At 34.6% G+C, this 21,808-nt stretch overlaps 1 protein-coding gene across 5 annotated transcripts in view; it reads right to left on the bottom strand.

Annotated features, from left to right (window-relative positions):
- Positions 1-21,808, bottom strand: part of HEATR5B (HEAT repeat containing 5B) — an 82,274-nt gene that overhangs the window by 25,632 nt on the left and 34,834 nt on the right. For all 5 annotated transcript variants that reach the window (XR_008995881.1, XM_036931666.2, XM_036931667.2 and 2 more), the window contains 8 exons: positions 19,564-19,753; positions 17,751-17,920; positions 14,562-14,706; positions 11,548-11,787; positions 10,592-10,843; positions 5,998-6,179; positions 3,635-3,703; positions 171-350 (listed from right to left, as the gene is read on the bottom strand). Coding sequence is in view for 4 of the 5 variants with exons in the window: in XM_036931666.2 (XP_036787561.2) it covers positions 171-350; positions 3,635-3,703; positions 5,998-6,179; positions 10,592-10,843; positions 11,548-11,787; positions 14,562-14,706; positions 17,751-17,920; positions 19,564-19,753 (1,428 nt within the window). In the remaining variant the exon portion in view is untranslated. The remainder of the gene's footprint in view (positions 1-170; positions 351-3,634; positions 3,704-5,997; positions 6,180-10,591; positions 10,844-11,547; positions 11,788-14,561; positions 14,707-17,750; positions 17,921-19,563; positions 19,754-21,808) is intronic.

Here is a 21,808-nt window from a genome sequence, read left to right as displayed (position 1 = left end):
TATTTCAGTGAGAAAGAGCAAATGACAGATTTTAAAGAGCCTTCCATACCAAAGGTCAATTGTAAAAAACCAAAAAAAAATTAAACTTTTTTTTTCTTTTGCCTACAGGAATAGGAGAACATTTTCTCCAGGATGGAGAAATGGCTCACAAAACAACAGGCCACGGTTACCTCTGCCCACGCCTTGAGAACAGCCAGTTTTTCCATGGTTGTGGCACTCTCCCGGTACAGTTGACTTGAGGACCCTTTTCCAGCCTGAACTTTGTCCAGAGAAGACACAAGCAGGTTGTGTACTCGACGCAGATCATTGAGATCACTGACAACTCCACTCCCAATCCATGTACTGCATACCTAGTCCAAGAAAAATTTTTTAATTTTGTATTTAAAAAGATGAACATTTAACATATAAGAAAATGGAGTAAATTTGATTTTTTTTCCTTGGAGGGAAGAAACACAAAACAAAGCCACTGAACAAAACAAAAATACCCCAATACCATGTTTTAATATTATTTTTTAGTAATAAATCAATAAGTATGGGTTTATTGCATTCTTATGTGGGAAACAAAATAGTATTTACTTATGTTTCCATTGTCTAATTTGACAATAGAGAAACATTTTCCACTCAAATCAGTTCAGTTATGAATAATAATTCTTCAATTCAACAATATTTTTGATTTACTATAGGCACAGAGTTATTCTGTGTGCTCAGTATAACTAAGTAAAGGGAATAAAATCTAGTCCCTGTCCTCAAGGAAGAAAACAGACTGAAAGGACACATGAGAATGTTTTATGACTGTATAATACTACAATTAAAAACAGAGAAGGGAGAGATTAATTCCATGGAGAAATGGGAACATTTAGATACGAGACAGGTTTGTGTGTACAGATATGGGGTGTGGAGGGGTGTCATATGGGAGAAGAGATGAGGAAAATTAATTTGGATCAGATTATTGTACAATTTAAATTCCACAGGAACTGAATTCAGACTTTGTTCTGTAGTCAGTCAAGAGTTTCCAAGGTTTCCAAGCAGGGGGACTAGAATTAGAATTGTGCTTTAGGAAAATGCTCTAGTACTTGTGTATGGGGAAGAAATGGCTTAGACAGTAAGCAATATGTTCCATTATGTGACTACTACAATATTATAGAACAGAGATGATATGGATCAAACTGGGAATGGAATGGAAAGGGAGAGTCATCTCGGAAAGAGTTGGAGGTAGGAATCACAGGATTTAGAAACCATTTAAATATTTTTAGGGGGAGGGAGGGAGCACAGACATGTAATAAGTGTGAGGAATCAAAGACTGCCAAATTCTGATCACCAAAAGTGTCTAACTTGGATGAAGGGAAGGAAAATGATGCCACTGTGTAAGAGAGAGAACATAAGAAAAGGGTGTTGAAAACCAGACATTAGCTCATTTTAATTATGAATATGTGACATGCCTACTTCAAAAATACCAGTGAGAGGTTCAGGAAAAGATACTCAGCAGGCAGTTGGAAACTCAGAGGTAACTACATAGACCTGGGACACTCCATGCAAAGCTAGTAACTAAAGCAATGTTCCCAGGTAAATCTGTTCAAGGACTGATGTATACAAAGAAAGCTGTAAGGACAGAACATGGGGAACATGGTTACACTTAAGGGATATGTGGAGTAAGAGCACACCATGAAAGAAAGTGAAAAGAAACTGCCAGAAAAGGAACAGGAAAACCAGTCAAGAGCAGTGACGTTGGTGCCAAGGGAAGAACGTCAAGAGGGAAGGAGGGTCTGACAGTGCCAACTTTACTCAACAATTACAGCCCTCACTTTATCTGAAATCTTTGGGCCAAGGAATGTTTCCCAATTCACAACTTCTTGGTAAATGATAATAAGGTTCATGAATCTCATTAAGGAATACACCAAATGAGACATGTGGCAGTGCTCCACAATTAACACACGGCTGTTTCCATAATGAAATGCAGAATGAATCCACACAAAGAGAGGTGAGTCAATACTACAGTCTCACTCAACTTCGTGTCAAGGCCAAATGAGTATAGTCGGCTGAGGGCTTGCTAGCAAATAAATTATGGAAAAGCTTCTGGTTTTCAGAGCATTTGGATATTGAATCATGATTAATGGATTGTGTTCTTCTATTTAAAACTTTTTAAAAGCCAAGAAAAAATATTTATGAATTCTCTTATAATCTTATCCTCAAAGAATTCAAAGGGAAATTTAATAAAAATTAGTAAGATTTTTAAATTGATTGTTATCAATGATGGACATATGGACAGTGAAATAAAATGCGAGTCAAAATAATGTTGAAAATATAGTGAAATTTAAAGTGAGATTAAATATTAGTGTAAAAATAAAGAGTTGTTATTCCTAAGGAAACTAAACTTAACGTCCTGGAGATTTGATAAATATTTCTGTGAAATTTGGTTATTTCTACCCCTTCCTTCTTGATGTTCTTCCTTATTGGCTTGCCACTGGAAAAGCAGAAACTTCTTACAGAAAAAGCAGTTAGGGCCACATAAGAAATAAGTTTAAGGCAAATACATTAACAGAAAATTTTCATACTATTCATTCAGAAGATAAAATTCTAATAGCCTTTGCTTTTCTAATGATAGAAGCTTTGTAGAAAATTGTCTGCTTAAATACTATGCTCTGAAACATGGTCATGATACCTTGATTTATACATGACTGTGATTTCTGATTTTTGTGTTTAAGTAAATGGCCTACTCTAACTCCAAGGTGTGTACCATGATTCAGAGACATCTCTCTCAAACAAGGCTCCTTCTCACTCTGGTCTGCTGTTTCTGTAAGGAGTTCATTTCTCTGAGGGCCAACAATTAAGACAACAGCCTGCAGAGAAATAAATCTTAGCAATGGAAGGAAAAGTCAAACCTATTCAATCACAGAGAGAACAAAGTCAGATTTTCAAACCTATCACAGCAAACAATATAATATTTCCAGCACACAAGCCTCATGTAGCTGGTTATGGATTCTAACAGCACTGTACTCCAGACAACTAGGAAGGACAGAATTGCTTCTCTTCTTAGGAAAGTATAAACAATCTGGTTTTTTGAAAGATTAGAGCTTAATGCATGAATCCATTCTCAGAATGAGGCATGAAAAAGAGGACTTATTAAAAGCGTAGGAACATAAGTGCCTTTGTGACTCTCTTCAAATATACAATAATGTGAGAATAATTCCGTGTGGTTAATTTTGCAGTTAAATTTCCATATTGTGAAATACCCTTTAGGATAATTTAATACCTAGAAACTTGTAGAATTTTCACCACCTGTGGTCAAAAACATTTTTTATTACCTAATTACCTTTCTTATTCATTCTTTAATTATTATAGATCTTGTGGCCTTCATTTTATTTTAGCCCCTCATGATTTTCATATCTCTGTTCACTTCTGGAAAGTATAAGAGCTATGTATCCCAAACTCATCTCCTCAGCTATACATCAAAAAGAACAAAGTGATTAACAATTACTAGTTCACTATTTGATACAAAATAAAAAAGAAAATTGTCACTGTTGTATTTCCAAGATAAAAATAAATACTATTTGATTTTTCTTTCTTGTAAGTGAAATACTAAGATATCTACAAATTTATAGAAGGTAACTATAGAAAACCCCATTTTTCTTCTTACCTGGCAAGCTTTTGCTGTTATGTCTGATGGGGTATCTTGTGAAAAGGCTGGTCTTAGAGCAGCTCCCACCTAGAAAAATGAATACAAGCACTTTATTTTTTAAAGATAAGCAGTGAACATAATAAGGCCTTGAGTCTCTGGAAATGAAAACACACAAAACACATCTTTGTTCCTTTCCTTTGTATCACATCTCCCTTCTCTGTCTTTTCAGTTACAATAAGCTCAACTGTACCACTTTTCTTACGCTTCCCAGGTTATCATTAACAAACCTGCATGGAATGCTATATACCAAATAGACAATTAATCTTGTTACTTTTTCCTTTGTTTTTGTTTAATAATAAACAGGACTTTCTGATAAAGTCACATGGTTCCAGAGACAGGGGAAAACAGCTATTCTTTTTTCTCCCCCTGTCTCTATTTTCTGAACATATTTCTAACAGTATTTACCTCATTGGTGAGTTTTATGTAACAAGATCAATTCCTTTAAATAACTGAGTAGTATTAAAAATTCATATAGTCACTAAAAGACCTTAGAGATAATTTTACCGCAAAAAGAGATGCTTTATAAGAAGGTGGCTCTAGAAATACTAATTTATGTACAGTTGTTACAGTAATAAGTGAAGAAATATGAGCTTTAGTTTTAATAAACCAACATCAGTCACATTCTTAGATACATTAAATATATCTGAGCTGAATAAGGAAAGAGATGCCAATTCTAATTTGAAATTTTTTTGCTAGAGATTCAGTCACTGAGGCATATCAACAGCAATTTAGAAATGGATGAAGAGTCCTTCTCTGTGACTAAAGACATATGGTGACCAGTCACAGTACTGGTATTGCAATAATCAACTAATGGCAGAGATGCTATGGGATACAACACTGAAGGAAAAAGAAAATATATTATAAAGGAGATTACTAGGTTGACTGATAAAACTGGAATATCATTATATACAAGTAGCATATCAATGTTTAACTTCCTAAAGTTGATAACTGTTTTGTGGTTATATATGACAAATTTTTTTTTTCACTTTTAAGTTTCATTTAATAAGTTGTTTGTTCACAGCAAGACCCAAGCTAAGCTAAAACAAAAGCAAGTGAATAGAAGTTAATTTTATCTGAAAAATTAGGCATGATTCATTGTCATTACTACTTTAAAAAGGTAAATGCATGCTTTTTAAAACTTGGAAACATTAGTTGATTTTACATAGGAACGTGGTGCCGTCGTGTCGGGGAAGTAACATTTCAAATCCACGGAGTAAGCTGAGATTTCGTTCTTTCATTAGATGAATCTCGTGATCTATCCCTGCACGTCCGATATGACAATATTTTTGTCCTTTGGAAATACAGACTAAAGTGTTTAAGAGTAAAGGTTCAGGATCCATATAATTTACTTTTAAATAGTTTAGAAAAAAAAAGTGTGTGTATGTGTGAAGAGAGAGAATATCAATGACAAACAAATGAAGCAAAATTAATCATTGGCAAATATGAATAAAGGGGATAAGATATTTTTGAACAATTCTTGGAACTTTTCTGTAAGTTTGAAATTATTTCTAAATAGAACTTAAAAAAAAACCCTTTCCTCCTGATAGGTTGGGTATTGCAAGTAAATAACTGTATGCAAGTCTTCTATAACCAGTTGGGCTAGAAGCTCTAACTTCCTCACCTGTACTTATGATGGAGAAACAAGATTTTATATTATTCACACTTTTTTATTTTGCATCTGTTTGAGCATAGCTTTTAGATGGGGTGTGTTGTGTTCAGAGCTAAGATTCTGATATAATCACAGTAAAAAAAAGTTTATTCTTTCCTTGCTAAAATGTTTTTTTGCCTTCATATAACCCACCATTACTAGGATTACATCTATTGTGCATCATTTTAAGAACATAAGTAAAGGTATACATCTCAGGAAAAACAATTATTTTTGGTTAGAATTAAATAAAAAATATTTTGAAAATATAATTTTCAGTAATATTTTTAACTACTATTATTAAAAGTTAATTTATCCTTCAGCATAGAAGTGACAACTGCTTTTTATTTTTAAAAATGCTTATCAAGTCTTGACATATAAAAATAATGGCAGCAAATCCACAACACTCTTTGAAAGTTCTTTTTATCTTTTAAATGGCATGCGTAAACATCTAAACACAAGACTGGAAGGTTAGGCTGGAATTTCTGTTCTAGTTTTATCACTAATAATGCTATCACATTGTATCCTACTGTTTCTTCTTCAGCTGTGGGATTCAAATTATTTTATAGTCAATGGGAGTAAAGGTAAGCAGGTGCAGTTCCAAACCCAATTCTCCAGGGAATCTTAACTACTTTAATGATCAATTTTGACATTTTAAATAAATAGAGTATCTCACATTAGCTTGATACTGCTCCAGAATCACATGACCTGGAAATTCTGGCTCAGGCACAGACGCAAACTTTTTGATAATGTCCTCAAGTGCTTGGAGCCCAGCCATCCGCAACTGGTTACTATGATCAGTTGCAGCCATGAATGCCATTCGAATCAGGTCAGAGAGATGAAGTACCAAGAGGTCATCTAAAAATAAAAATAGAGGGCAAAAAGGAAAACTTCTCCAAAATATAAGTACAGTAACATAAAAATATGAAGTGAAATGAATTGTTTTAAAAAGCACTTAATATACACACATTTCACTTTCAAGAAAACTCGCATATCATTCTCTCTCAAGAACATTGGTAAACCTTAACATGACTGGTAACATAGATGACATTACAGGATGTACAATGGCATTTGAAACAAAAAAACTGATTATCATAACTCTCCCTAAAGGAATTTATAATTGTTTTAGAACAAGGGCTGGGAAATTTTTTCTGTAAAGAACCAGATAGTAAACATTAGCCAGCCATATAATTTCTATTGCAACTACTCTACTCTGCTGTTATAGAATGAAAGTAGTCATAGACCATATGTACAAAAATGGGCTTGCTGTGCTCCAATAAAACTTAATTTACAAAAACAGGCTGGGGGCTGGATTTGGACTGCTGGCTGTAATGTGACAGCTTCTACTCTGGAAGGCTTTTATAAGGATAAGATGTAGAAAGGGAAGTCTTTTTCCTTTTAGCTGTAGGGTAAAGGCCACCCCAATCTACCCGAACATAGCTTAAAAGCAAGTCATGAAGGAATAAAAAGGTACTAAGTAATTTAACTACAGCCCAGAACCAAGTCCAACACATACTTTAAGGAATACAACAAAATCCAGCACATTAAATTTGGAAAGTCTGGCATCTAATAAAAAATTATTAGGATTGCAAAGAAGCAGTCAAATATAACTCATAACAAGGAAAGAAGAAAAAAATCAATGAGTAGAAACAGGTCCAGAAATGAAAGAGATGATAAAAATAGCAATTAAAATAGCTATTATAAACATTTTGTCTGTATTCATGAAGGAAAAGGAAAGCATGAACACAATGAAGAGAGAAATGACAGAGAAAACCACAAATGGGATTTTCAGAGATAAAAAAATGAAATATCTGAAATGAAAAATACATTCTGAAATCTGAAATGAAAAAGATAAAATTAATCACAGCAATTAGGTAATGAAGAAGAAAAGATTGATGAATTTAAAGACACATAACAAAAATTATCTAAAAATCTTATTAAGCTCAACAACCCCAAAGTTCTCTGGGTGGCTGCAAGGTACTCCAACTCTTTTGGAAGCAGTGGAAATTCTGTAGTTCAGGCTGATCCCCAAACAGGTCTTATTTTGTTATTGCTATTGTGAAGGTTATAAGACAAGTATCTTCCAATTTTTTCATATGTCTAACTAAAATCCCAGTTTTAGAAGCTTACCTTTAAAAAGAATACCTATTGGTGTGGAGGAAAGGGGCAAAAGAGAGAAAAAAAGCATTTGAATAGAAGTGCCCAATGCTTCCTCACCTAAGTGAGGCAAAAATACACTATTGATAAAAACATGGTATGATAAACTATGGCCAGAATTTTGGAGGAAATTTCCAAAGTGAAGAGAACTGCACAAAAAATGGGCCTAGTCATATTATGCCAACTTAAAAGAAATAAAATCCCTCCTGCGTGCGCTGTCACCTAATACACAAGGTCTAGGATTGTATCAATGTACCAACTAAAACTAGGCAATTGTTACTGTAATGAAAGTGCTGTTGCTTCTCTATACAGTCTCTACTTCCAACATTTCTCAAGTTAAAACCTCTTTTTTCCAAAGCCAAAGAGATGAACTCCTAAAGTGGGAGAGTGGGAGGGGGCACTGGACAGGAACTCCCAGATAGGAAGAGAATTAAGGGGCTGTTAGAGGTTTAATACGTTTTGGGGGTAGTAGTCTCCTGCAACAAAATCAAAAAGGAGATGAAGATCAAACATGAAGAGCCTGGATAATACATTCACTGGGTCTATAATTTTTCACTTCTGTGACTGTTAGAATAGCAGGCAGTAGGTGCTGGGAAGGATCCTGTGTCAGACCACCAGAACAAAGCATGTCAGATATTAGAATCTAGGTTGGAGAGCTATCATATCAGCTTACCACCATCCAGCCACTAATTGAAGTATGCAGTAAACAAAGACAGAATATGGGCAATCCACCCACACACTGTAAGCAAATTCCAAAAATGGAGGGCACTCTTCTCTTTCAAGGATATATAAACAAATAAGCCAATGAAAAATACACCCAGGGAAAAGACTGAAGAATCAGAGAAAGAGCTAATCTCTGAAAACAATTTTCTATAAAAACCAGAATAAAATTTAGACAATCATTTGGCATCTCAACAGTGTGCAAAAAAATCATGGTTGCTATGGATTAAGAACATAAAACAATGAAGAGTGAAAAGAATACGACATGATGGAGGAAGAAATACAGAAAAATTAAAAGAAACTAAAAACACAAAGTAAACTTAAGATCTACTATGGAGGCAGAAAACAGTGAAACATTATCAATGATATAAAGGGAAAAGTTGTGAGGATCTCTAAGAATGTAGGCAAAAAGACAAGACACAATAATGAGACAAAAAACAATTGAAAAGACAACCTAAGGATCTTCACTATTCCTTAAATTTAATATGCATATTTATACTTTAAAATTCTCTTATTCTCTTGTTTATAACAAACCAGTGTAGTAGGCAGAATAATGGTTCCCAAATATATTCACATCCTAAATCCTAGAACCTTACTTGGCATATATGTTACCTTACATGGCAAAAGGGACTTTGCAGATGTGATTAAGGCTATGAACTCTGAAATGGGGCAATAATCTTAAATTTATCAGGTATACCCAATCTAATCATGTGCAGTCAGAGAGATGTGACAGCTGAAGAAGAATCACTAAGAGATTCAATGCTGTAGGCCTTGCAGACAGAGAAAGGGGCCATGAGCTAAGGAATGCTAATAGCCTATAGAGGCTGAGAAAATAATGGAAATGGACTCCCCTAGAGCCTCCAGAAAAGAACACAGTCCATCCTTTAGCCTAGCAAGATTCATGTTGGTCTTTCTGACCTACAGAAATTTAAGATAACAAATCTGTGTTGTTTTAAGGCACTAAATTTGTGGTCATTTGTTATAGCAGCAATAGAAAACTAATACAACCAGCCTCTTCTACTTGGAAAATACTTTTTCTGCCTTTAAAACCCAGCTTCTGAACTGTCTCTTCTGTGAGGTCCTCCCCAGCTCCTGAGAAATAAATACTACTTTTTTATGCTACCAAAGTATTCCATTATACCACTACTGGGACATATCATAATTATTTGAGTGATAAGTCTGTCTCTCTGTCTTTTTAGTCTATAATCTTCATGGGATCTGGTAAATATTTGATGAATAATGACATGAATAAACACGCTGTGCTCATGATGTATTGTGCTCTGCTGGATAATCAGATTCACATTTTATGAATGGTATAACATTTTAATACTTTTGGTTTTTAATCCATTTGTGAGCTCTGATGCTTCTTACACACAATAAAGTAAGCCAAAAGGCATTTTTAATGTATAGATTCCAACACTGTTTAATATATACAGTTTGTCTTTAGATACTTAAAAATGACAGGCTGATGAAGACACAACCAACTACAGATACAGAATCTATTACACCACCACCTCTCTCAGCTTCACTGGGTCTCTCCATCTGTAAAATGGAGATATTGGACCTTATGATCTCTTTCTAAATTCCGTCTCTCTGACCCATGGGATATGTGATAATAAAAAGCTTACAAAACATAAAAAACAGTGAAGGGTTTCAGTAACAAACAATTTTCACCTCAAAAGCACATAATAGTAAAAAAGTATATATATATATAGTTAGACTTTCTACTGAAAAAAAAAAACAAAAAAAACACATAATAGTATTTCTGAAACCTGAGAGTTTGAAATATGCCATGGCATACATAAATTTTGCCATTCTCCATGGCAGGGGACTGCAAGACTCTATTTATGCTCCTTAAAGTTTTGCCATCTTGACAGTGATAGCAATGGGGTGGGAGGGGACTTGATAATATGGGTGAATGTTGAAACCACAATGTTGCTCATGTGAAACCTTCATAAGATTGTATGTCAATGATACCTTAATTAAAAAAAATTTCAAAACGGTTTGTGAAAAGATCAAATACCTAGGAATACATTAAATTTATGTACAACCTCTACAAAAAAAAAAAAGTTTTGCCATCTCTTCTACACTGAAGTGCTAAAACTAGGACAATGTTCTAAGGAAACAAATTATTGCCATCATTATCCTTAGGGCAAATGATTAAGATATCTATATCTTAAGAGACAGAGAGATCTTCAGACCACTTCCTTAAACTTATCTTCCAAATATGTATCAGGAGATGGATAGTTATGTATAGGGAACAGAAAACAAAGATGAAAAGCAAGAGAACTTATAATAAATGAAAGGCACAGTCTAAAGCATATTAAATAGCAGTAAAATACTTCAAACATATAAAATACTTTGGGAAAAAGAAGTAGTGATTTTATATTTACTTCTAGGGTTCTGTAGTTTAGCAGAACGTGCCATAGCAAGATCAAAGTGAGCCTGGTCCGCATTCTCACACAAATTGATGATTCGACACAGGCAATCAGCAGCAAATACCCGAGTGGCCCAGCGAGGTGCCACAAAGGGCTTTGATTTATCTTCTTCACCAAGTGTGGTAAACATGGTATCATCATCCATCTCATCTTTCTTTTCAGATTCCTCATCTTTTCCACTACTTAAGAGAGTTGCAGTACTCATATCTATAACAAAAATAAAAGCATATTATAACAACCTCATATATAGCAAAAAGGATGCTTTAGAAATAACATTAATGTTAGAAGATTTTTAATAAACAAAAAAGATTAAGTCCTCACTCCTTTGGAAACACTAGAATTGGCAAGCTTTTAAAAAAAACAATCAGTCAAAAACCAAGGAAAGGATAACACAAAGTATTTTATGTATTTCACTAGTTCTATTTACTACGTTGAATTACCAAATAAATGGGAATTTTTATATATGAAAATTTAGTTTGAGCTTAGTCATTTCCCCAAAAGAAAGTTCATTAATTTGTAATATAATTTTGCCTTCAATATTTTTATAGGGATTTATGAATTAAAAGCTATTAATATTTTAAAATGTAAGCTCAAATGTATATACATGTATCTATAGCTATATATGTATATGTATCTTTGTGTATCTATAGATATAATTAGAAGTAAAATAGGCTCAAGAAGACCCTGGAACCACTGCTATCAGCACCTGCAGGCTGAGTGTCCTGGGCAGGAAAACCTTATGTACTATGACATGGCAGCTCTCCTCTCTGCACTCGCCACCAGTGGCACTTATGGAATTATCATAATCCACTTTAACGAAAATAAATGAGGTGTAACTGACTTTGAAAAAAAAAAAAAGGTAAAATAATTTTCATTCTTTTAAGAACATATTTTATATATTAAATACATACCACTTGAAGCTGCTAAGACATCTTTACAAAGCATTAGCCAATGGGAAAGTTTTTCTACAGCCAGTGATGACAGCATATGTCCCAAAGTATCATGAATATCAGAACATAATTTTCTATCTGTCTCCCGGTCTAGCATTCCAAAAAGAAGTCCCTCAAGTCCAGTTTCTGTTATATTAACTCCTTGGTGCCGGCAATGGATATTACTTCGAGAACTAACTCCAGGTGCAAAAGGATTGACATCTGAAAAGCAATTTTTACAAAGGAATTTAAGTAGAATTTTGTTGTATATTGTAGGTAACAATTATGTTAAAGACCAAGGCTCAAGGCTTATGTGTAAATTCACAATGGCAACAAAACAAGGATATATATAAACAATTTAACCATGGTATCAAGTTTAGGTATCTTTAGGATGAGAATTTAATCTGATAATAAAGATAAAACTCTGATCTTTAAGACTAATTATTCTAAGGTATTTTAAACAAATATCTAGGGAAATGCTCAATAAAAATACATTTGATTCTAGTAAGAAAAAGCGTAGGAAAGAGACAAATTTCTAAATTGATTTAATTTAATGGACTGAAAAAAATTGCTATATTTGTTGAACAAATTGAAATTTATTTAGTCTTGTAGTTCAGATTTTTAAAAATCTATAAAGCTGGTATACAAATTTAAAAATTGGGAAAATCCTTTCCACGAAACAAATAATCAAAAAGTAACCTTGTTATGAAATCACAGTTAAACTTCTTGCTTTATCTGAAAATCTTTTTATTCTTATGAACAGCAGAAATAGTACAACTGGCAGCCTTAAGAATGAACACTGTTAGGCTCTCCCAAGTCTAAAGCCCTCTGAGCCTTGAAGAGAGTGAAATAAAGGGAAGTAAACTGAAAAGTGGCTCTTTTAGTTGAGTCTCCAAAGACAGAATAAAGGAAGGTTTGGAGCAGATAGCGATAGCGAGAGGAATTCAGGAAGAGACATCAAACAGAAGGGTTTCAAGGAAAGAACATTAGGCAGAGATTAAGCACAGAAGCCTACTTTCCACTTAGTATTTCCCATATTAGAAATTAAAGTCCTATAATGTGAATTTTCATGGCTACACAGTAACCCTCTGAATTAGGGGAACATTAACTGATTAACTATTGAGGATGAATTCCTAAAAGGGGATTTTCCAGGTCAAAGGGTAGGGACATTTTGAAAACCTGGATGCTATACTGACGATCCTTCAGAAAATCTGTATGACTTTACATTTCTACCAGCAATATAAGACATTTCTCTTTTATTCACACCTCTCCCAACACTGGGTATAATCATTATTTTTAATCTGGGTTAGTTTTATAGAAGAAAAATTCTATCTTATGATTGCATTAATTTGCAATTATTTAATCATTGGAGGTTAAAGATATTTCATATGTTGATATTTCTTCTTTGATTAAACAACTGTTTCATGTGCTCTAGTAATTTCTATAGATGCTGAAAGGAGTTAACAGAGCAGGCCCAAGACTACCTGCCTGATACTAAGGTTCGCCCTTGGCTAGCAAATGGGAACTTGGTTTCAGGAGGGTTGCCACCATTTTCTGATAAAAGTGGCTTATGGTGCCTAAACTGTTTCTACAAAAATATGGTTTAGGCTGAACATCTGCTTTCCTTCTGAGAGTCCGAACTTCTTGTACATAACAGGCTAGGCAGACCATGCCTATCTGACCAGCCTCCAATACAAACCTTGGATACTGGGCATCTAACAAGCTTCATTAGTAGACATTTTACATGTGTTGTCACAGCTCATTGCTGGGGAGTCAGCAACTCCTGTGTGACTTCATGGGGCATGCACTCTTGGAAACTTGCACCTGGGTTTGCTCTGGACTTCACCCCAAGTGCCTTTTCCCTTTGCTAATTTTGCTTTGCAACCATTTGTTGCACTAAATCATAGCCATAATTATGACTATATGGTGAGTCCTCCTACTACATCATCAAAAACCACCTGAGGGTGGTCTTAGGATCCCCCCAACACATCAATTTGTAAAAGTTTTAAAAACATTGAAATTTAGATACACATAGTTTAATAAATAAATCAATAATATAAAATAAACATACTTCGCAAAGACCTTTCCCTCTCTTAGTTTGTTTTTCAGTTTTATTATGGTAATTGACATGCAGAAATTTTGAAATTTTATATGTATTTAGGAGAATTCTGTAATTGCTTTTAGTGCTGTCTTCTCTCTCCAAAAAGCAATCATGTTTACACTTGGATTTTCATAATAAACTTCTTTCACACTTTACAATATAATGTATTGGTTAACAGCACTGTTATACTATGCTGAAATTGAAGTTATTTTGGTATCTTGCTTCTTAGGATCCAAGCAATTCTATGTATAAAAAAGCTCTTATAAAAATTTTCTCTCACAGTAGGGGAAATATCTCTTGTCAATTAAGCTCTGAAAAAGTTTCCAAACTATGTACCCCACAGACCAGAAGACCAGCTATGAATTCAAGTTATACTTAAAACCCTCCAAAAAAACCAGAAAGAACTGAAGAAAGCAAAGGTCTACCTTCAGCTATCCAAACACCTACGGTCATTTCATAGTGATATTGGTTACTCTGGCCTTCCCTTCTTAGAGGAAAAGTGATATCACAAAAGGTTAACTTCTGTCAAAGACTGGAAGCTTTCAGGTACCCCCAAAAAGGATCATTTCTCTTTTCACAGATCTATCGGTGATACAAGGCAATATCCCTAGGGTTAGTCATCCCTCATAAAGCTGAATCACCCTCAAGGGTGGCAGAAGTATCCCGATACCTAAATGCTATTCATTTTCTTTAAGCAACAGAACTTTTAAATAGGTAAAACTAAAATTACCAAGAAAACTATACTGGAATTTTTAAAGTGATAATGGTTTTATTTTATTTAAAAGAGGAAGAAAATTGACCATATTTTGATGTAAAAATCGTATTTAATGAGTAATACTCATTTGAAATGTAAATTATTTAAACAAAAAGAATATTCACTGATAATATAACTTACAAGCACCACCGTTTTCTTTGTCCCCTGCATTTTTTGCTAGGCTCATGGCATATTCACATACTTCAGCTGCTTCTCTCTGTGCGAGCTGCCGGAGACACGCCACAGCTGCTCGTCGAAGTAACAAATGGGAACTACATAAGTGAACCTGTAAACCATAACAATTTTAGACAGTTTTTAGAAAGCTGTAATCTCACTTGCCTAATGAATGTACATTAACATCTGACTTGTGAAGAGGCTCTTCATTTAACCACCTCATTTGTTAACTACATAGCCAAATAATGGTCTTTTGGAAAAATAATATTACTTATAAGATATGTAAAGAATATTGCATGAGCTAAAAGAACTGTCCTAAGAACAGGACACCAAAGATCATACAATATACTACACATGGCATAATACGGCCACTTATTATGGTAATGACTGAGTATAAATGAACATGAAGTTTGTAAAAAATCTGAAATGACTTCACTAATTTGGATGAACCTATATATCGATGATTTTTTAGAGTGATCTTCTGATACTCTGAACAAGATCTGCTAGTGGAGACAGCAAGGGGCTTTTCTCTATGCATATACTCTGATCCAGCAAGACTACCACTTGAATGGCCCTTGTTGCAGAATGCAACCCAGGGCCAACTATTAGTTGACTGTTTTCTTTGTGGATGTTCTTTGTACACATTTCATGTGCATCTAGTTCTGCCCTGTGGCACACTCAAACTCCTCAATGGGCAAGAACTGATTCACCCTGGTCTGTGGTGAAACAGGAGCTAATCTTGTCCAATAAAACTAAATATGCCATACTAGATCTAGTAGCTAATATCTTGGCCTTTCAGGTCCTTTGCTTTATCCCACATAATCTTGTCTTCTCTTCCCCTGCACAATATGCTCCCATAGTTAGATCTATAGCACCTTACTTCCTCCCTACACATCAGCCCCCTTCTGTCTTACGTGCCTCCTATATCCAAATGAGATTTCATAATCCATCATTTCAGCACTGTTTTGTTAACACCCTAATCTCCCTCATCCTGCTGTCATTTAATTAAATCTGCTTGGTCAGAGTCCACCTATGAGTGTAGCTAAGTATCTGGCTCTCAATGCCTACACACAACTGTGCTGGAGAAAAATCTTCCAAGTAGGTGGACTTGTACCAGGATGTACATGAGGATGCCAAGAGGGTCACTACCCTCTACTGAACACTCAGTACTACCATAGAATCTTACATTTCTCCAGTTAGTTCAATCTCCCACGTCCTATTCTCCTCAAACTTTTGACCCTCTTCTTCGCTTTCTCATCATGGAACTTCATCTTCCCTTTTACTTGATCAAGGAAGTAAAAGTCATTAGATTGTAACTCCCTGAACTTCCAGTCACCAAATCCATAAACCAACCTGTAGCTACACTCATCCTGTCCTCCTTCCTTCATGTTGCACTCCTATCTTCTTACTTGTGCCCTGGAAACTCTATCCCATTAGACACCTTGGATGATTAATTATTCCCTCTTGGCCTTACACTTTAAGCCCTTCTCACTACTGAAGGTGAAAAAAGAGTCTCTCACCCCCTTGACCTACTGTCCTCTGTCTTCTCATGTTCCATCTTTAACCGAATGTATTTGGACCTCCATTTGTACTCTCTGCCAGATGAGCTCTTGCTAAAGGCATCATGTCACAGAAATCAAAGGACACATTATAGCTCTCATCTCACTTGATCTCTTGGTTATATGTGATATGGCTCACTACTCCTCTACTCCACTTGGCTTCTATGAATCTCACAAACTCTTGTTTTTCCTTTATTCTCTCTGACTGCCTTTTCATGTTTTTGCTGACTCTTTCTTTTCTAAAATTTTATCTGCTAGGTTCCCCGTTTAGCACAGTATCCCTGGTTATTTCATGGCCTCCTATGTCTTTATTTCCCATCTAAATGCTAATGCCTCCCAATTTACCTCTCCAATCAGACTTCTCTTTTCTGAGCTTTAGGCCAGAATTATCTAGATGTCTTTAAGTGAATTCAAGAATGATAGTCACTCTTCCTAACCTTCTCCTATTCCAATGTTGCTCATCTCAGGAAATTTCATTACTATGCTCAAGTCCAAAACCCGGAGTTCATATTCTTCTCCTTTTCTCCTACAGCCAATTCATCAACAGATTCTATTGACCCTTCCTCCTAAATTTCATTCAAATTCATCTGTTTTTCCCCATTTCCTTTGCTGCCAACTTAGAGCAATTCATTCTCATCTCCCTCTTAAGGCTACCAAATTCTTACCCTGTAGAGTCCATTCTCCACTGTCAGCAAGAATGAAAAGTAAAAAGTACAAAGCTAATCATGTTACTCCTGTGTAGAACCTTCTAATGGTTTTTCATGGCTTGTAAACTAAAGTCCAAAGTTTAATACATCTAGAAAGTCTGTATGATCTGCCACCTGGCTAACTGCCCAGCCTCATCTTGTGCCCATGCCTCCCACACTCTGCCTTAATCACACTGACTAAATAGTTCCTTAAATGTATCATACTCCTTCCCATCTTCAGACCTTTCCACATATTTCTCCCTCTGCCTAAAAAAAGTGCCATCTACTCAAAAATCATGCTCTTCCTCAAACTAACTCCTATTTTTCCTGTACTCATACATTAAATACTATTTTTTTCAGGAAATCTGTTCTGAATGCCTGGATTCTGAGAGTGTTCTCCCAGCCTCACAATAAATCTTCTCCTGTAACCTTTTCTAGCACTTATCTTATGTGTAATAATTATTATTGACCATGTTCCTTTGTAAACTATAAACTTCATTATGGCAGAAGCTTCACCTTGTCTCAACCACAAACATTCCCCAGGACTCTGCATGGTGCATAACATATAGCAGACTCTCAGTAAGTATTGAGTGAATAAATTAAAGACAGTGATGACAGCAACAGATCCTCAGAAGTTGTTGATCACATTTTAGGAGATAAAATTCTGAGTGGGAAAGACTAAAAATATGATGTATTCTTGGTTAAAAAATAGCTTATCAAAACATTTCTTAAAAAGTGAAAAAGAACGCAAGTGAATAAAATTAAGACTCATAAAACAACTACTGAAGCTAAAACTCTAGAATTCACAGTCTAGGAAACCTACATTTTTTGTTTTGGTCTAGTTTGCTCTTTTGGGAAAGAAAGTTGGGGCTTTCTAAATAAAGCAATGAATAAAACAGCTTTATACTTACACAAAGGCTAGGAACAAGACTAGATAGATTGACATGCCGCGGTGCGAACATGTGAAGCTGCTGAAGACAAGATATGGCAGCTGCTTGAACAAGAGAGTCTGAATGGTCCTGGGTTATTGCACAACCCACCAAACAAGAAGAACGAATTGTAGAAATTGTTGCTCCATTCCCTGATAGCAAATAGAAAAAAATGTAAAATACAAATATTTTATTAGTATCACCAGAAATATTCCTGGAAAACAATTATCTTCTAAACCTCTTTCTGATTATGGTTCAAATTGTCTTGAAGACAAAAGTGTGCAAAGTACACTTTAGAAATGATTTTAGAATATGACTTTATATGGATGACAATATATCCTCTTAGATTCAGTAGGTTTATATTTATTCCATGGTAAACTTTATTGTGTTTTACACCCATCATTGTTTAATTTGAAAGCACCAGAAGATTCCTTATTTTTTGGTTCTCTATTCAACCTACATTATCACTCCTGTTACATAATGATTTCAAAAAACCTACTTTCCTAATAATATTAATGGCAACTTTTACAGAGATAGGGAAATTGTAGTATTATATATTGTCTATATATAAATATGTCTTAACTGTGAGATATAAGTGATTTAAAATTTTTAACCAATGCAAAATAATTGTGTATACATATAATGACCAAACAAGGAAATCAGAGTCGCGTATGAGTCACACTGTAGTTTGAAATAGATAATCACCTCATCATCATTGCATCAGGAAGCACTTGGTAAAGACCTATGCTTAATCAAAGGCACATGTTTATTTTCTCTACATTCTTGTGATATTCACTGGAAGAAAGAACTATCAACTTTCTCAAAGAGTGCACTGAGTCCAAGATAGGTGTCTAAATAACATACTTTCAATTTCTAACATCCTTAATATTTTTTTCATTTCTCCCTTTTTAAAAATATCTGTCTGAATGGAGGCAATATAGTATAGTAGTTATGAATGTATGCAAAGGAAACTGACCTGGCCTTCTCCACTGACTCCAACCATTCCCTAGCTATATACATAAAACCTTGGAAGTTTTTAACCTCTCCTAGCCTCACAGTTTCATCTGTACAATGGACAGATACGCTTACCTCAGGATTGTTGTCAGAATTAAATGAGGAAAGGTATATAAAAAGCTTGACTCACTGAAAGCATTTAATAAATGGTAGGGGGAAAAAGGGAAACCTCCAAAAATGGTTTATACACTCAGGATAAATTCACAGTAATTCTCTAACATGAGTGTTTAATTCAACCATCAGTAGAATTATTTCTGTGGAATTGCAAGGTAAGAATATGAGCCTTAGGATCATAAACCTGCCACTCATTAGTTAAGTAACTCTAGGCAAGTTACTTATCTTCTCTGAGCTTGCTTCCTCATAGAAAAATTACATAATATTATCCCCATTATGGTAGTGAGTTTTCAAACTGTGTTTTTGATCCTCAGCGTACAAAAAACAGTGAAGCAAAGTCCATGAAGACAAGTGGATAGCAGCCTAGGGCAGAGGAACTCCACTTTGATCTTTGTCTTCATGGGGATCCAAGTAAAATGTCATTTAGGAATCCTTCTCTGCTCAAAACTTCAAAAAACAGGTAGGCATAGATATGTTTGTTGTAGGGATTAAATAAAATAGCACCTGTGAAAATCAGAGTTGTAGGCCTTTCAGTACAGCATTCACAGGCATTCAGTACATAGTAATTTTTATTATTACACGTTTCTTTAAGCAATATAATGGTGATATTCAGGAAATTGAAAAAGAGTATTTCTCTGTCAAGTTCCTTTAAGATGAATCTACTTACCTTGTAGTTCAGGGCCAACAGTAGTTATTATAGCCCCCAAGCATCTACCCAAACATTGATGAACTTCTGTATGTGAAGGTGGAACTGTCAGCAGCAAGGTAAGAACTAGAGATAATGTTGGTTCCACATACCCACGATACATTGGGCCACTAGAATCCACTATCAAAGCAAGCGAATGAAGAGACCATGTCTGGAACAAAATTATAATCAAGTTGTAAGGAATAATTAGAGTATACTACATGGAGTTTTGAACTTAAATTTCAGTAAATACTAACATCTTACCTGTTAATCAATGATCTAGAAATACTTCAAAATATATTCCTTAAGAAATAAAAGGTAGCATAAACTACCAATAGCCAATAACCAAAGTAACTGATGTACAAATCCTGTTTTTAGTTTCTTTGTAGCACGGTTTGAGTGTCAGAAAGAAATTTTTGATAATGAACTCATTTTCTTCCATAGATGCATATAGTTCACACTTCTGAAAGTCAATGACTTACATATAATAAGCATGTGATTAGCGGCTGCTTATGGACATAAAATACATCTTTATTGCCTATACTATTGCAGTTTTGTTAAAGAAACTAGCCTGAAATAAAACAATCACCATGACAATGTTCTGTACTCAAATATATGTCTAGAGCAATGACATTAACACAACAGCTCTTCAAGTGTATCAAGCCATATCAAGCCCCTATTTGTGTTTACTAAGCACAAAGTAATCTTACTGGCTAAAGGTATTTGCAAAACTAACTCCAGGGCCTGAGAAAATGAAAAGTCCTTTAAATTGCCCACATCCAGCTGCAGAAGAATTTTATCTTTTATTTCTGCTGTTGGCAGCTCTAAAGGAGAGCTGTGCTGCTGGGCTGAGGACAGAGAGATCTCAACAGAGAGTCTTCCCAATTGCTGACATAAGAGAAAAAAATTCCATACCTTAACCTCTATTACCTTTCAAACTACCCCAGTCCTAGAAAACTCAGCCACCTAACTTGGACACATATGTACAAAGACCACATCTACAGACAAAAACTTGCAATAAATGATTAAGGATATGGCAGCTTGAGGGAGGAAGACCAAAGCACACATTCTGAAGAAAAAAATGGAAACTAAAAAGCACTTTAATAAAACTAAAATAAGGACTTTTGAGGGAATATAATTGAAGCACAAAGGAGATTCTAGTAACATTTAAAAGAAACAACACCCAGGATTTATTCTAGAAAGAAAAATAGTTATTGTTAAAAACCAAAATTGTTATCTTGAAGATCAAACAGAAATTATTCAGAGTGAAAAACACCCAAAAATAAAAATAAGGAGGAAAAAGACAAGGGAACTAGCATATAAATAATAGGAGTTCTATAAAGAGAAAAGTAAGAGATAAACTTATACAGAACCTGATAAAATTTCTAAATTTCAAAGATAGAAATATTTTTACACTGACAAACGATAATGTAAGGTTAGAGACATAGATACATATTTCAGGTAAGTTTCTCAGCAAAAGCAATGAAAAGATAGGGAATAAAGATAAGCATCCATTAATTCAAAAGTTTATTACATAAACCACTGTCTTTCAGAAGGGTGAAATATGTGCCCCCTATAAAAAAAGAAAATGAATTCATTGTTGAAGTTTTATTTCTAGATACTCAAAGCCACACTGCAGAAAAATTTTAAACACAGTATCTGTACATCAGTTGCTTTGACTACTGGCTTATTTATTACCTTTTATTTCCTAAAGAATGTATTTCAAAGTTTTTATAGATAACTGATTATAATTTGACGTATTCATATTTACTGAAATTTAACTTAAAAAAGCTACCATTAGCCTGTTATGTGCAACATCAGAACACAGAAAATACTGAAACTTTTATGAAAAATGAAAGAAAAGGACTGTGTGTCAAGAATAGTATGCCCAACTAAAGTATCATTCAAATGTGAAGGCAAAAGAAAACCATTTTTAGATAGGCAAGGATTCAAAAAGCATATCACCCAACCACCTTTCCTAAGCTAATTATTGCTGGAGGAAGTTTTCCTATCAAGTAAAAATAAAATAAGAAAGACCTTGAGAGAGAAGTTGATGACACAAAGAAGAAAACATTACTGAAAACTAAATCTCTAGCAATTACAGTTAAATAAATGTTAGCAATAATGCCACAGCAAAGTACAACTTTTGAGTTAGGATTCTTAAAATAGAAGACACATTAGGGAAAACAATGCTACTATACTATTCTTGTGCAGATATAAACTGAAA

Source organism: Manis pentadactyla, chromosome 2 (assembly GCF_030020395.1).
Source record: "Manis pentadactyla isolate mManPen7 chromosome 2, mManPen7.hap1, whole genome shotgun sequence".
NCBI classification, from domain to species: domain Eukaryota; kingdom Metazoa; phylum Chordata; class Mammalia; order Pholidota; family Manidae; genus Manis; species Manis pentadactyla.
The sequence above is the reverse complement of the archived record's forward strand: the minus strand, read 5'-3'. Positions and strand labels throughout refer to the sequence as shown.